The sequence below is a fragment of the Dendronephthya gigantea genome, unplaced genomic scaffold, assembly GCF_004324835.1.
Source record: "Dendronephthya gigantea isolate DGI-Jeju-01 unplaced genomic scaffold, DenGig_1.0 000033F, whole genome shotgun sequence".
In the NCBI taxonomy this organism is placed as follows: Eukaryota; Metazoa; Cnidaria; class Anthozoa; order Malacalcyonacea; family Nephtheidae; genus Dendronephthya; species Dendronephthya gigantea.
The window spans coordinates 1406783-1423565 of record NW_021163043.1 but is presented as its reverse complement, the minus strand read 5'-3'; the positions used below and the strand labels follow the sequence as shown (position 1 = coordinate 1423565).

The window sequence follows — 16783 nt, the reverse complement described above, 5'->3', positions numbered from 1 at the left end:
TGTTTATGCAGAGAACGCGCGTTTAAATGACAGATCTTCAAGGCAGATTGGTCAAGGTTATAAAATGGGGTGTAACAGAGTTTCAAAGATTTATCTGTTCGTAATTTTGTCATCTCAGCAACAACTTTGGCATCGACTGCTATTTTATTCTCACACAGGTCAGTGACATATAAACCATCTAATGAGGTTACTCTACTCAGTGCAACATAATGGATATGCGAGAATGCTCTCTTTGTGTCGAGATTAACAACAATTTCAGACATAGTACTTCCTTGGCTTTTATGTATAGTTTTTGCAGCAGCTAATCTTAATGGAAACTGTTTCCTCACAACTTGAGCAGCCTTATTTCTACCAACAGCAAATTGAGCTGTAACAGGTTTGATTGGTGTCCATGAACGTTCAATACCTTGCACATAAAGGTGTCTGTTTTCCTGTCTGGTTTTTTTGCCAACATCTTCATGATCAAACTCAGCCCATACTATACCAGATGGTCTGTTAGCTTGATGCAACTGTATTAATTTAATATTACCAGCTCCATTTGTGAGACCATCATCAGTTCTTACATTCAAGACCATCTCTGTTCTTAAACCTTCAGCGAGTTGTAAGTTTCTGGCAAGCTGTTTAGTGTTTCGCAAAGTCATTTTCATTACTTGATTCAAAATTTTGTCTCTTAATTCCGCAGTGTTTGCTCCAATAACACTATCTTGTGCCTTTATGCTATATTTGTTGCCAGTAGCTCTGTCATAAACTTCTTGGTTGTACTCATCAACATTGTCATTTCTGATATACAGTCGAGGAGCATCTGGTGGACAGTCAGCCTCAGTTACACATCTTTCTTTTATCTTTGCAATATCATCTTCTGTATGATTCCCTTCCCTTAATCGGTTTAAAATTTCTGCAAATGCTTTGCTTTCTCTTTGTCTCATAATCTCAGTTAATTCAAACATTTTAAAGTGTTTATTCCACAGATTAGGTGACAGTATGCTATATTCTGAATTTTGGATATCATTAAAAATGTAACCGTCAAATACAGGTGGTAATTGAAACAAGTCGCCAATTGCAATTATGGAAACGCCTCCGAAATCTTCCTTGCTACCTTTGATGTCTTTTAAGCGATTGTTTATCTGCACTGTAAACATGTTATTTCCAACCATTGAAATTTCATCAAGTAATATTAGTTTGACTCCACCTAATTGAGTCCGTAATGTATTCAATCGGCTTGAATCCAATGGTTTATAATGTTTAAGTGATTGGCTAGCTGGTATTGCCAGGGTGCTATGTATTGTGTTGCCATTAATAAGGTATGCAGCTTTACCAGTTGGAGCTAATAAAAGTATTTTAACTTGATGGAAATCTTGCCCAGCACGTGTGTTATAGAATTTGAGAGCAGCTTGATAAACTGATCTTGTTAGATGAGATTTTCCAACTCCTCCTCCACCACTTAAGAAACAATAAAATGGCTTATCTGATGTTTTAATGAGATTTAAAGCATGATAAAAGAATTCTTTTTGCTCTTTATTCAATGATTGTACCATTGTTCTGTATTCATCATCCTGCATTTCATTCAACACAAGTGGCTCACTAGTTACTGAGGTTGATGGAATACCAAGATCACCTGATAAATCATATTGTTCATTTAGATCAGGGTGTAAATCAACATCACCTTCATTTTGATCTTGCAGTTCATTATGCTGCGTAACTGGTGCAATGTTACAAAACTCATCATCATCATCATTTTCATTTAACCTGCTTTGAATGTCATTTAAATCATCCCCGCAGACCGCATATTGACTCATTTGTTCAGCTATTTCATCAACTCTGGCTAAATAATGATCTTCATAGGAAGAGTAGTTTCTCATTAAATCTGTATCTTCATTTCGCCAGTGGGTGAAAAGCATAATTAATTCACGATAATGTTTCTCTGGGTGAGCTTCTTTGTTAAACCATGCACTTCTGATGATTCGAGCTGTTTGTCTTTTCTTAGGTTTATTGCTGCCTTTCAATACTTCTATGTTAATATCATCACATAACTCATCATCATTATTCTCATCATCTAATGTTTCTTCTGGTAGACAATCAATATCAAGTTTAGATGATTTTTTTGGTTTATATGGTTTTGAGCCACAAGAATCATACCAAGCTGCCCAGTCAGCTAGAGTAACATTTTCAACTGAGTGTGGTCGTTCAACATATCGTTTTAAAAGACCCCCTGCATGAATTTCTTCTGAGTCATCCTCCATATGCTCAATTTCACTCAATGGTTTCAACAGGTGAACTCTTTCTTCTGGAGGTGAAGTGGGAATAAATATCACACTACGAGAAGCTTTTCTCATTGGTAATTGTAAGGTGACATAAACTGCTTCTTGAGCACTGATCTCAACACTGTTAAGGAATTTGTTACCAATGTCTCGTACTTGTTGCTTTATACTAGCATTGCCTTCTCTTGCTTCTTCACATGCTTTGCGCAATAACTCACTCATACCTTTCTGTGCTTTAGAAATGTAGGACACAATATACATGGCACAAGCATATACATCAAGGACAAACTGGATGTCCATATTGGCTCTCCATGCTTTAAGGCATGCTGGGTTGTAATTATTAACCCTTAGTTCATTTGGTTCTCTTTTTAAAAATATTGTGGGACAATTCAGCGATGAACGTAAAGCCAAAAGGTAATTTTCTTCTGTGATACTCAATTCTTGGAGAAACTCCTCAAATGTCACATCTTGTCCATCTTTCAAATCATTGAGTTTTGTCGTAATATCCTTCCATTGTTGCTTAAGAGATTTTTTGTGATTTTCAGAAAATGTGTCTTCAAGTGGGTGTAATATTGAAGTTGACCTCATAGGTGGCTGAGGATAATTAAATCTACAAACATTTTTGTTATTCTTCTTACATGTATGGGAGTGTCTATGCATCTGTCGATTAACTAAATCAAGCAGTCCTGGGTCATAATCAGGTTTCCGGCATGTGATAATTTGGTCGATAAATGCAGCTACATCCTTATCCTCACTGACTCCAAACACTGGTGCATTTTCAAGCCATATCAACATATGTATATGAGGTGACCCCCGTTGTTGATATTCAACTCTATAAAACCAATCTTTGATTTTTCCTAAAGGTGCAGTGCTGCTAATCAGAAATTGTCTTAAGAATGTATTAAATTGGAAGTCAAAGTGTCTAGCACATGTTACAGGGTCACTTTGAATTAACCTGCATTTATCATTCCACTCTAAATTGTCAAGTTCATCATCACTGTAGTTTTTGTGGTCAACCAGTTTGCCAAGTATTCTTAATAAATGGTTCCACTTAGTTTCAGCAGACGAGAAGCTACAAAACAATGTTGCGGGACCCAGTTGGCGAATCATTGCAAATAAATCTTTTTTTGCTTTTTCAAAATAGGGTGGTGAACCTCGTAATCCTCTCAAAAATTTGTAACCTTCATCATGGTGGATAAGGTTCTCTAGGCTTCCTCTTTGCTTCAATTGACCTGCTGTTATGGCTTGATTGCCAGATTTACATTTTCTCAATGCAATTTGGGATTTTCCTAACAGAATTTTCATTTGGAGCTTTTTGGTTTTAAAGAATATATTTTCTACACACATAGCAGCCCTGCGGTCTGACCGTCTTAATTCAGATTTACATATTTCACTGTAATATGCACTGACTAATCTGTCTTTATCGCTTGGTCGTTTTTGGCCTAGGAAAATACCAGGATATGCCAGTTCTTCACAATATTGGTCTCTAAATATGCTCATTGGTCTGTTGCCTTCCCCAGGTGCAATACTATAAATACCTTCCCTTTCATGGTCACTAAGAAAATCTGTGGCAGTAAGCATACTATCAGTTACTCCAGCAGGTATTTCTGCTTCTCCCTCAGTCCAATTATCATTGTTTGTTTTATTAGTGTCACTATCTTGTGTATTGTGGCTGCCATCACTTGGACAAGTATTTTGTAGACTATCTGCATAGTGCTTTGCCCAATTAGAATCTAAAGTTATGCCTTGTTCCTTATACAGGGTGCTGTTGTTTGCAAGCCACGCAGTTGCCTGTAAAACTTTTTGCGGTCTCACATTTAAAGATAATGCTGAACTTTTGTATTGTAAACGCCTTTTCAAATTAATTTTAATTGTACCTGTGTCATGAGGTAACCTAGGCAACATATTGACAGTATTTGTCACATCAGCTGGCACATTCACCACATTACCATTAATCTTGAATTGTTTACCTCTTGGTGCTTGCATAATTTTTTGAAATGCCAACCTTGGAGCCACAAGTCTACATTCTAATTCATTTAGATCAAAAAACTCAGGTATGGCAGGAAATTTCATCCCATTTGACACTGCGCATGGAGGTACTTTATTTCTACGTAGATAGTCATTACATGATCTACAAATCCATTCTTCACCATTAACACTTAACTTTCCTTGTAAATGATTAGACATGTTGATATTGTTCAGTCGCAGGTTATTTGCACGTTGAACACTGTGCTTGTACCATGATTGATCACAACATGTACAAATATATAATGGCCCTTCTGACACAGTTTTGTGGAATTGTGTTATCAAATCACTAATGTCAACATGATGACATTTTTTATTATTTCGCCTATTTTTCTGCTTCTGTTTCCTTCGTTGTTCTCTCTGTGCTGCAAGCCTAGTCTCTCTTTGTTCAACAGTTTCATTGTTCTTTTTACATTTTTGATACTGTCTTCTTGCTCCAAGCCTGTTCTCTCTTTCTTCTACAGTTTCATTCTTCTGTTTATATTCCCTGTACATTTTTTTTGCCGCTAATCTTTTCTCTCTCTGTTCATTTGTTTCATTTTCTCTTTTACGTTTATTATATGCCCTTTGGCTTGATAACCTTTTTTCTCTTGCCTCACTACTTTCACCTACTTGTTTATGTTTAGCATATTTTGTTTTTTTTTGACATTTCATCATTTGTTGCAGGGTTGTTTAACCCGGGGTTTCCCCTTCTTACATGTTCACTATGAAGTGAGCACATTGAAGTAAACTGAACACCTTTGACCTCAAATGGTGTAACACCTCCAGGTGAAAGAGTCTGAAAATATACAACTAGATCTTGAATATTGTTAATTGTGATTAAAATACATTTTCCAAATTCATTAGGAACACCAAACAAATTTCTAGCATGAGAATCAAAGATTCTAAAAGACCCATCTGCAACTTTCAATATTGCCACAGTATTGCAACCAATAGTAAGCAGGGCAAAACTGTATGTTAGCTCAGAAAATAGGAATATGTTATTTAATGCACTTAGAAGTGTGAAATATGGTCGACTATTGCATGCCATGAATACATCACCAGCATATGACTCACTGTATTGTAAATTATAGATTATGTCATTAACAGAAACCATTTCAGGCACATCAGTCAATAGCAACAAGTCTTTATTCACTGAATTGGATATACATGTATAAAGGTCATTGCCATTAATTAAAATTGTGTTTAATAATTCTGTATCCCAGGTTGTAACATCTTGTATTTGGCTGAAGATTATTGCAGTCAAGGACATAGCAACACATTGCTTTCCTGCATTTTGTCCAAATCTGACTTCACAACCTTGGCTAAAATCAGCACACACAGTTTTTGTTGCATCAACAATGTCATATACTGTAGGTCCTGGGTTTGTTTCCACATCATTTGACAATCTTAGTAAACCAGGCACATACACTTGGTGATAACAGACCATTTTGATAAACCAAATTACTGGTTCATTTGATCTACTGTATTGTTCATTTATTTGCTTTAATGTTGGGAAGTAAAATACATTTAAATAAAACATCATCAACATTGTGTTCCAGAAAGTACCTGTCAGACGTCTGGACACTTCTCTTTGTCTCACAAAGTTTGCATGAGAACCAACTCTTGCTCGATATTGTTCAATTGACACTCCCATGTCTAGTATGATGTCACGTGACTGTCAGTAGTTTTGTGCAGACTGTCTTTTGTTTGATTTGTTATCCAGTTTCAGATGAATATTTTTGTATACTTTTTGGCAATTTTGTAGCAAGTTTTTAGCAAGTTTTTAGCAAGTTTTTAGCAAGTTTTTAGCAATTTTTTTGCGGACACAAGGTCCCAGTTTATGGCTTTTTCGATTGCGATACAACACGCAATTGCCTGACAAACGAGTCAGTGCAGACACAAGGCCCCGTTTAGTTTATAGATTTTTCGATTGCGATACAACACGCAATTGCCTGACAAACGAGTCAGTGCAGACACAAGGCCCCAGTGAGTTTGTTGCTGCGATGACTCGACGAGAATCGCACTAAAAGACAAAACAAAAAGCGTGCTTAACAAACTGCATGTCACCTCGTCGACTTTGAGACAAGCCTCGGCCCTCAAGGTCAACACATTTATAGATAAATACAGCTAAGCCTAAGGTGAAACTGGTTAGCGTACCTTGAATGAGATGAAGTAGGGCGACGTTTACCAGCAAAAAACGGCCAAATCAAATCGAATTTTGCGAACTTGTCTTTGGCAGTTTGCTCAGAACTTGTCGACAAAATTAGCAGATCAGATCGTACCGGAAATTGCGGTCATCACGTGAGCATATGACGTTTTTAGGGCGCCTGCGGTTCCCCCATCCGTTTCGCGCATGCTCAGATATTTTGCATTTATAATTTGCCATAAACCCCGTCTAGCCTCTGCGTGATGACTAAGCGTTCCGCAGTCCTTATGGACAGCGGACGCAAAAACGGTTCCATTTACACATGAGACAGACCATCTATCCTGAACTAAATTTTTCATAATAATTATCACCCTTTTATATCGTATCTCAGTTTGATTCCTCGTGCACCAGTCTAGCCCAAAATCACCAATTGAATCGTCCCTTATCAACTACTTACTACTTCATGAATTTTTTATGTAGAATTATATAAAACAAAAGGTTGTGCCTCTTAGATGCTCTTTCTGTTAGTTATACAGGGCAATTCAGACACTTTTGATTCTACCAAGATTGCCATTGACCTGTTGCAGTAGTTTTGGCCATAGTTGCTCTGGATAAAACTCCGCGGTGAACCTGACATGCACGCCATTCTCAAAGAGCAGGCAATACGAGGACCCGCCAAACATGAAGGTTCCCAGAGGATCGCCCTTTTTCACTTTTTGCCCGTAGTAAACATCGATAGGACAGCTTGAAATCTCGGCCATTCCTATGGCGATGAAGATGACTGTACGAAGAATTGGGTTCCCTGTGTCGATGTGGATTATGGCACGGGTATCCACGTGACTGAGGTAGCGTTGGGAATAGGTATTGGCTGTTGGATCATAACCCATTGAGAGAGCTTCTGCGTAGTAGGCGCCTTCCTTGATGTATGCCTTGGTTATTGTACCATCAACCGGTGCATGCCAGCGATGGTAGTTGGTAGAATTGAGAAAGGCCTGGTACACGGTACCTCCCACATATTTTTCGGTCAAGGCGTCGTCATCCAGCAGATGTTGCAAGCTGTACGGCTGAGACTTGATCCAAAATTCATCGCGGAGCTTCGGGTTTCTTTCAATGAAATACGGAAATGCTTCGCAAGGGCAGCTGATCGAGTAGGGATCATCTGGTCGCCAAACTGGGCGAACATCTTTGTCCGTTCTCAGTTTTCTGGCGAAAAAATCATTCCAGGACTTGAATCCATAGTACAAAGGATCGGTCAAGTCGACTTGGTACGTCTCAAGGAAGTCGGGCATTTTCGCCAATGACTCGGGGCACAACCATCCATCCTGCATATAAAGATCAAAGTTAACTTGACGAGACACTAGTTTTAAACATAGTTTAGCCAATTTTATTTAATGTAATTTTTTATTTCAGTGGATGTAAGTCTCTTTCTATTTATAAACAGAGACGACTAAATGGTAAGGCAAATATCACCTTCGTATTTAGGACGTCTTTCGAGTCCTCGTTGTTCAACAGCTGTGCCCAGTCGTTGAGAATATCTCTGAAGCATTTGTTGACTTTATCGTTGATAAAAGCCATGGTTCCTGGAGGAGTTGCCATCACATAGATCAGGATGTGATTAAGGGGCGCACTGCCGAGGGGATCATTATATCCGGGGGGTTTCGCAATGATCGTCTCCATCTTTTGCAGCATATTCATGTAGTCTGAGATGGGGCTCTCCGGGATATCTGGGTCGTCGAATTTGTAAGTGAACATGGTTGAGAAGAGCATGTTCACTTCAGGGTCGGTTTCAATCAAATCTTTCAAGGCTAAAAGCGATGGTCGTGTGACTTCGGGCGATTCTCGCACGTTTTTTACGTGTCTGCAAATGGTTTTGAGATCTGCAGTCACCCAGTTTCCAAGTGTGTACGTTTTCGACATTTTTCAATGTGTTGTCCTAAAGCGGTGGAAAAAATTGAGCTTTTAAACAGATGGCCTATCATTCTTGTTCATATGATATGAGAAAGATTTCCTCAGAAAACTAAATAGATGCTTCTTCTTCTCTGTATAAGAATTAGATAACTAAACGGAGAATGCTATGCACGACAGTGTGTAATTTAAATTTGGGTTAACTTTGAAGCACCCTGTAGCACATCAATTTCATTTCATCTCATCATTTAGAGATTAATAGTAGGGAAGTAATTTATAGGTTAATTTTTGTTTCAGAATTGTAATGAATTAATGTAATCTGATTTTTACATCGAATATTTTTGTATTTTCATCAGCCCGAACCACAACAACCAGTCATTCAATTCAGCAGTTCACCGCTAAAGGAGTCAAGTCGGCGTTCTATGATACGGACTATGCTTGCCAGTCGAGCTGCTATACCAACAGTGTTTCGTCGTGATGCCGCGTAGAAAGTTCAGTAATACTTCAGAACAACATTTTCTTATGTTTTGAAGTCAGGTACGTAATTTATATGTGTCTGTTTAACTTGAAAATGCCTGACCGCAGCCGACCGCTTATGTAAGATTACGCCATGGATATATTGTTTAAAATGCTGGTGCAGGAGAAATCCTAGACGATTTCATCCATTTTATGATATAGATATCGCATGTAGGTATATGGCTGTATGCTAAGATTGATAATGGTTTTATAATTTTCTAACCCTAAACATGCAGCGTCTCAGCATTCCATTAATCTTAACGTATATCTTTCGTTGAACGTCTTGCGCATGGCTAGAGCCATGAAAATGTTCTTTAGGAACATAAAAATGCTCGGCCACCCAACCGCCCCTCGCCTATGCGGTACGCAGAGCAAAAAAAACTATTTTACATTTGTTATGCACGTTTATGCACAACTCGTTTAATGCCAACGCATAATGCCTCTCGATTTTGAAATGCAAAGATTTTGTTGCTGGACAGTTTTCTGCGCTGGCCGACTATTAAAGTTGAAATTACCACACCTATTGAATATACACATGTAAAAGCTTTTGGCTGTAAAAACTGCTTCACGGCAAAGAGTGAATCTGAACTTCGGCAAACGTCTTGTCAATTGTTTGCAGTATCAGAGGAAAATACGCATTGCAATAAACAGCTGTTTGGTCATGAACTGAGAAACGAGCGTAAATTTTGGTATTTTTGAACCGTGAATAAGCGTAAATTTTGGCATTTTTAAACATAGTTTTCCTTTCGATGCTAATTATTTAAATTTGAAAAGCTCTTTGAAGTTTATAAGGAAATCATGAAATAAATTTTAAGTAAAGCGGGAATTAATACTTCGTACGGCACTGAATTCGGCTCCATGCACTTCGGGTATCTATTTTTCCCTGCATTCGCCCTACATTTTAATAGTTGTTATAGAAAGTACAATAATGCAGTGTATCTATGCAAATTCAGGGTATTCAAAAGCTACTGAAATATCAATGACGGAATGACCACATTAAATGTCACATAGAAATAACTATACACAGGGCTACGGATATGACTGTACTTCGCTGAACTGAAAATCTGCATGATTAATTTACTTCAAGATTAATTTGCTTTGGTAATCCGGGAAAATCAGTTTTGAAATAATTTATGTATGCGTTCCATTCTAACATTTATTCTTACGTTATCTTCTTGATATTAAGGCTTAGGTCTCGCATAGGGTACAACTTAATCATAAAGCACACCCTTGCACTACAGAAAATTGGCTTTGCTCTACAGACTATTTTTCTCAGAAAATAATTGATAAGATACCTTCAAATATTCTTTGTTTCTGATCAAATTCGATGGAGTGTTCGAGCTGTTATCGAAGCCAGCATCTAATGACAAACTTTAGCAGGGAGTTGGACACCTCTAAATTTATACGATTGCTTAATAAGCTAAGTGTACTTTATTCCTAGTTCTTTTCAATGCATTGCATACTGTAGTGTTCTGCGAATTCTCATCCATGCAGAAATGACAAAAGCTTTAGGTTGTGACAGCGCAGCGTCACTGAACAAGACAGACCACGCAGGGGTGGTCGTATTCTTTCGGTTGAACAACAAAAGATTGCTAAGTGCCGAAAGAAAAATATCGACAAATGTTAGTTTAGACTAGCTCTTGGTCGGTCAAATATTGGCCAAATCTCTAGGTGAGGTAGCAGCGGTTAACTTGCGTGGGTAAATATTCCAGACATTATTATTAGCATGATAAAATTATTGGATGCTGATTGGCCGAGAGGGGTACATGCATTTATTTGATTGATTATACTGAGGCACAAAAAATTATTATTACTCCGGCGTGAGCGACGGAGTTGAAAATTCGCTTCGGTTTTGTATCGTGTTTTTTTTAAAATATTTTTTCGGTGTCGCAAGTGAGTTTTCGCGCGAAATATACTAGTATTTGAAAAGTGTATGTGACCGTATTTATCTACGTCACAGTTTTGTCTCCCAAGAGTTGTGGTGCACGGCTTTGGTTAATTTTCTGATGCGTGATTCGATTTCGCTCGCATGATACGGCAATTCTTCGAAAAGAAAAAAGATTAAGATTTAATTGGGGGTAAGAATATAGTTAATACATGTAGATTCTGGTCCTATTTTATTAATATCGCTGCTATTTCGCCGTTTAACAAGATGTGGTCGTGTATGCATGGGCGCGTTGACACGTCAGTTTGCACAGAATTGAAGATTTAATATAGGCACGAATTCCAAAGTGTAAGACAAAGTGAACGTATCTTGCGGTTTATTTGAATTTTTAGATTTTTAAACAATTGAACTTCCATACTTTTTAAAGTACGATGTGCTTCTGAATGTCGCGATCGAACAACATTCAAGTTCGCAAGGCATCTAAATTAAATGCGTATGATGAACTGTATTGTTTATATGTTCAGAAGCTTATATTGAAGACTGGCACGTGCGCGGCACGCCAGAGTTAACGCCAGAACAGGTGTCTTGTTTATCATGCTTGCATTTAAAACTTTTTGCTAAAGGATCGCAATGAAGCAGTACAAAAATTATACCATTTTTTAAAATGCTGTAAATAACAAACAAATAATCATGCAATGTTACACCTGCGCGCGATGCCTGAAAATTCTGGCGAATTGGTTTCGCCCCGACGTCTCACCCAATTTCAAACGTTATTACTCGTAAATGAAGAAATTATGCTCCAACTGGCAACTTCAGCAAACTATCATGCATAACATTTTGCGTTTAGCGATCTAATTCAAATATACAAGAAGAAAGTTCATTTCTCTTTCGTTTTCAGAAGATAACTTGCTCATATCATGTGCAAATAATTGAAACAATCCACTATGCATCTGTTTGAAAAATCAGTTTTTGCCACCGCTTAGGACAATACACTAAAAATGCGATGTAACTGGGCAGGGGCCGGTTGTATCAAGCCCGTTTAGCTTTAACGGTACGTAGATAAGTTGAAAATAGAAATCAAGTCTATCGTTTTATTCAACTAACGAGCTAAAGTTAGTATTTTCATACTAACTCTCCTGACGAAGGCCCTCAGGTTGAAACACCGAAAAGTGTTTTGTTTATTTTAGGCAGTTAGATAGATAGATAGATAGTTTATTAACTCTAATAATTACAGCCAAATTTAAGCTGAATTAGATTAAGAATTTACAAAGCATATTGAAACTAATGGTTAAAAATATTCTAAATTAACTAATTACTATATGGTAATAAGATTATATACAATTGCCATAAAAAAATGTCTTCTGAAGTCTATTGGTTTTACACACGGGGACATGATATTTACGTGCTGTTCTGAGATTAAAACTATTTTTGTTCAATTTTGATAAAAATTTATGCAGTTTATGACTTTGGTTTGTACTGATTTCCTGAAAAACTTTAATTGTTTGAGCGTGTCTACGATTGTTTGCTGTACCTAATTTTGTTATACCACATTTGATGCTAAGTTGTTTGAAGACGCTGCCACGCTGCTCCCTGGTTATATTGGAACTTAAATGTTTTTCAGCTTAATACAAAGATACTGTTTACAACGTCATATTCAGTGCATAAAATTCAAGTTCACTCATTCAAGAGAGATGTAAAAGTGTTATTTAATTTTGACCGTTTAAGCTAAACGAGGGCTTGACACAACCGGCCCATGCATGATTGCCCGACATACACATGCATAATGCAGGCCGTATATTAAACTATTTTATCGAATGTGTACATGGACAATGACATGTTGACCAGGTTTACACACCTGAGTTTACACACCGAATTGATTATAGGAAATGCTATTTGAATTTATTGAATTATCTTTGCAACCCTTTTGACTCAAAAGTTTTAAAATGTGGATGCCATTCCCCATGTAACTATAGCTGTAATTATGTCCCTGTAAATGGATGCTGTCTGCCGATGAGTGCTAACTGCTAACTCTAAAGACCAGACGTTTTTTCTTCACCAACTATTCGATAATCCTTTTTAACTCAATCATTCACCTTTCCTGAAATCCCTTTTTTACTTTTTTCTAATGCTTATTCTGTTCTTGCAAATCAATTGTTTAATTTATACATGACCAGAAATTTAATTCAATAAATCAATGTCAAATTCCAATTTAATGACACCAATTGGCATCTCAGCAACATCATCTTTTCTAAATCACATCACTGCATGTAAATCAGGTCGATGTGCTCTTCAAATAAGAATTCCAACTTCTGTTCATGCGAATTTTAATTTAGATAAAAATCATATGATAAGATAAAGATAAGATAAGTGAAATGCGTGAATAATTAATGAGTCTAACTTCCAATCATAGCGCAGTATTTGGTCACATGTATACACCCATAGTTAGTAATTCATATATAAACTTTATAATATAAGTGTGCATGATGTAACGAGTTACAAGCAACTTAATTCGCAAACGCGGGTGCTTTGTGAGCTAGGCCATAAGGATTAATGCACGTTTGTAGTTTTTAAAATTAATTTTCCCGCCTCGTGTTGAATAGTAATTTAAGTCCAACATTTCTTAAAAGGAGTTGATAATTTGAACATAAAACGCCAAAATGCAATAGTCTATTTTCGAAAGCGCTATTACATTTAATTGTTTTACATGTTGTATACATGTAGTACTGGGGCTGGTTGTTCAAAAGGCGTTTAGCTTAAACGGTGGATAAGTTAGAAATGGAAAACCAAATTATCTACTTATTGAACAACTGAGCTGAAATATTTCGATGTAAATATTTTAATTGTCATTGGAAGTACATATTAAATGCAAAAATATGTATGTAGTTTCTGTCATTCAAAAGATGTATGAGAGTATTTTTAAACTTTGGCTTATCCGCCGTTTAAGCTAAACACCTTTCGAACCAACCTCGTACCCAGGGTCTTCACGAGTAGAGTAAAGACCCTGGGTACGAGGTTGCTTTCGAACAACCGGCTCCAGCCATTTTTCTTTTGTCGGCAAACTCACTCGGACGTCGAACTTTTCATGTGCCGAACCTAATGAACCTCAAGTTCATTCACACTCGATTCAGCTACGCCAGTCTCTCGACTTCTTTCTTAGCTCTGCCTATACATGCATATCCTACGATAAGTACACGAGGACGTCTTCAGGTCTTTTCCAAATATTCCTGTGACAAATGAAGGAATTTATCAAGGATAAACCAGGGACTTGTGTAACAATAGATGACGGCTAATTTTAAAAACCGCACTGTAAACGTCAATCAGAACATGACAAGGCATACCCCACTGGTTGTTGACACTGTATATATATTTCGCAATGTAATATACGGTAATAAAGCTCATTTGAGATATTGTGCCTCACAGATGATGTTTATACAACAGATTTTCGGACGACATTAACCAAATTACAATGAAGTGCTAATATTAAAATGCTATAAAACTCACAAGAATATTTACAATGTTCGTTTAGAGCTAAATTAAAAGATTAAAAGTTTGTCGCACCATTTTATGGCTAACGAATTTACCATTTACTTTATATCGCTACATATATTTCCAGCAGAACAACTTGGAAAGTACAAAATGAGAATGAAAATACAAAAATATCATTAACGCTTGTCGGTGAATTGTGCCAAGCTATTGAATGTATATTTCAGATCTCTGGCGTTCATAGTTAATTGATATTGATAGCTGTTTAATAAGTTTAATTTAAATCTCATTATCTCGACTTAAATATAAATCAAATGTCTTCTTCGCTCGGGTCAATTATATGACTTTGTTATTATTATGTTCTTATCATTATTAACCGGTTTTATTTTAGCAGCCAGTAAAATATGAAAAATATACAGAAAGATATTTTCTATATCTTCACTAGTAAAGATATCGAACAGGTGATCATTTTCCGCCAATACAGTTTGTTTACACCCTGCAGCTTAAACTAAATAAAATTAATGGCAAAATTCACGAACAAAGATGTAAAATCGTTTTGTGATGAGCGGGAAAATGAAAATATTAGAAAGTAAACCTTCTACGATATGAAGCTATTTCTTGAGTTTCTTTCAAACGAAAATCTCGTTAGTGAAAAAATATTTTACTCATTTGTTTGCATCTGTTTGCTGCGCTCATTCGTAAAATATTGCTTTTAATTAAGAGGCTTTGGCTATAATCCTATTACCATTAAACTATGCAGTGGTAATGTGGTATTATCAGGAAAGGTCTATGACTATGTATGCGGGAATTAGTTTTGTCAACTGAATTGCCGAACGCCTAAAAATACTCTGCCATCGCCAGGAAGTTGATTAACTAAACCCAATCTAAAATCCTTGATTAACATGCCGTCATCCAAGCGTATATATGCAAACACTATATCAGGTAACCGCCGTTGGCCAATGTAAAACTGTTTGCACGTAATTAAAATAAACTGTCAAGCATTGTGATTAGACGAAATTAAACGCAGAGAGCTTGCGAGTTGGTTCACGAATATCATTTTAAAAAGATTCATGAAGTATATTAAATGAGGGGCAAAAGCTGACGTCTAAAAATCGATCATTTCGATTTTGTTTAGCGCCTGAAAAGAATATTTTCTGAGCTGCTTCTATAGTTCGGCAGTAAAAAATTTCAACCGGATCGAAAAAAATTTGCTTTGTGTGGCCTTGTCCTTGAAAATGCTTTCTCACGTGTCTTTTCACGTGTCGTAAATGCAGACGAAATTGAAGTATTCTACGATTTATCTGTACCTAAAATAAAATACTGAAACTCGGCCAGGGCTGGCAAGTGTTCATGTAATTACCCTCGTTGCATGGTTATCCGTGAAATGCGAAATGAACTAATGGTAAGACGGGGGATACATTCCTTGGACGGGGGACGGAAGAATTTCGTACCGCGTTCACCAGAGACCGAAAAATTTAGTACCATGCTCGAGCTCGTCCGGTTTCCTCGAGTGAACACGTAGAACTGGTCAAATTTTCATTCGTTCTCACCCTGTGAACACCTGAACTGAACGAATTTGAGCACGTTTCCCATTCTTCCGTCTCCCCGTGAACGTATCCCCAGTTTTACCATTAGTTCATTTCGTATTTCACAGATAACCATCCAGGCAAGATTTTTTCTAGAGGCTCTAAACAAGTTCTCGATTTGCAGACGTCAGCTATTCGCTTTTTTATATACGTCATGGATCGTTTGAAAAAAAGTGATATTCCTGTTCCCAACCCTGTATGTTAGTTATATTTCGAGGGGAGAGCATAATTGTCTTGAAAACGAGAATACATAAACAGCTGTAGCTTGTTATGAAGAAATTGACCTTTACACTAGTATAGTGTTCGCGAAAACATTGCACGGATAGCTGAATGTAACCTGCCATTAGTCATATTACAACTAAGTCGGCATGCGCCATGGGAGTCTATTTCGGCAGTATCGCCACACTTCAGTATACTGTAAACACCCCCGCGATGTTAAAGGGAAACCAGAGTTTCTATATTAATAGGGAACTTAAGCAAGTGGGACGGGAATATGACGACGGCGTCTGTCATCTATACAATAGGACATTGAAAAGAAGAGAATAATTAAAGATCTATCTATGGTAGTTTTAGACGTCGTATATGTTCTTTTTAAAACTGTCATGCATGTGTAGAACGTCTGCATTTCATGCAGGACGCAGCGAGCGCCCCCTCGATTGTTCCCAAACTTATATTCTTAATATTTTCAACGTCTTTTACAACATAAAATCAACACGATTGATAATATATAACAACTTTTTACCATATAGTATTTATTTAAAGGAGCGTTCCATCCGTGTCGACGGACGTGTTGCCCTCCTGCATGCTCAAAGTCCCTATACTGACGATAATGCCTATTTCAGAAGTCGAACTTTCACGTGCCAAATCGTATGCTAATTTTTATAGGTTTTTGTTTAAACTCGTTTGCATTTGCGGATTCGGCACACGAAAAGTTCGACGTCTAAAACAGGCCAATGAGCGGCTGATACTTCACATGAATAAAATCGTTAGTTAACCA

The 16783-nt window shown here is 37.1% G+C and overlaps 1 protein-coding gene and 1 long non-coding RNA gene across 2 annotated transcripts; one reads left to right on the top strand and one right to left on the bottom strand.

Annotated features, from left to right (window-relative positions):
• On the top strand, positions 1-6718 carry LOC114525060. The gene is made up of 2 exons (XR_003687145.1): positions 1-158; positions 5130-6718. It is a non-coding gene; the product is annotated as an uncharacterized LOC114525060 (long non-coding RNA).
• A 1-nt stretch (position 6719) lies between these two features.
• LOC114525059 (L-tryptophan decarboxylase-like) lies at positions 6720-10197 on the bottom strand. Its single transcript, XM_028546267.1, has 3 exons — positions 10128-10197; positions 7882-8344; positions 6720-7733 (listed from the first exon to the last, which is right to left on the bottom strand). Exons 2-3 carry the CDS (start codon positions 8326-8328, stop codon positions 6954-6956), a joined length of 1227 nt encoding a protein of 408 aa, XP_028402068.1. The 5' UTR covers positions 8329-8344; positions 10128-10197; the 3' UTR covers positions 6720-6953.
• Positions 10198-16783: the final 6586 nt, after the last annotated feature.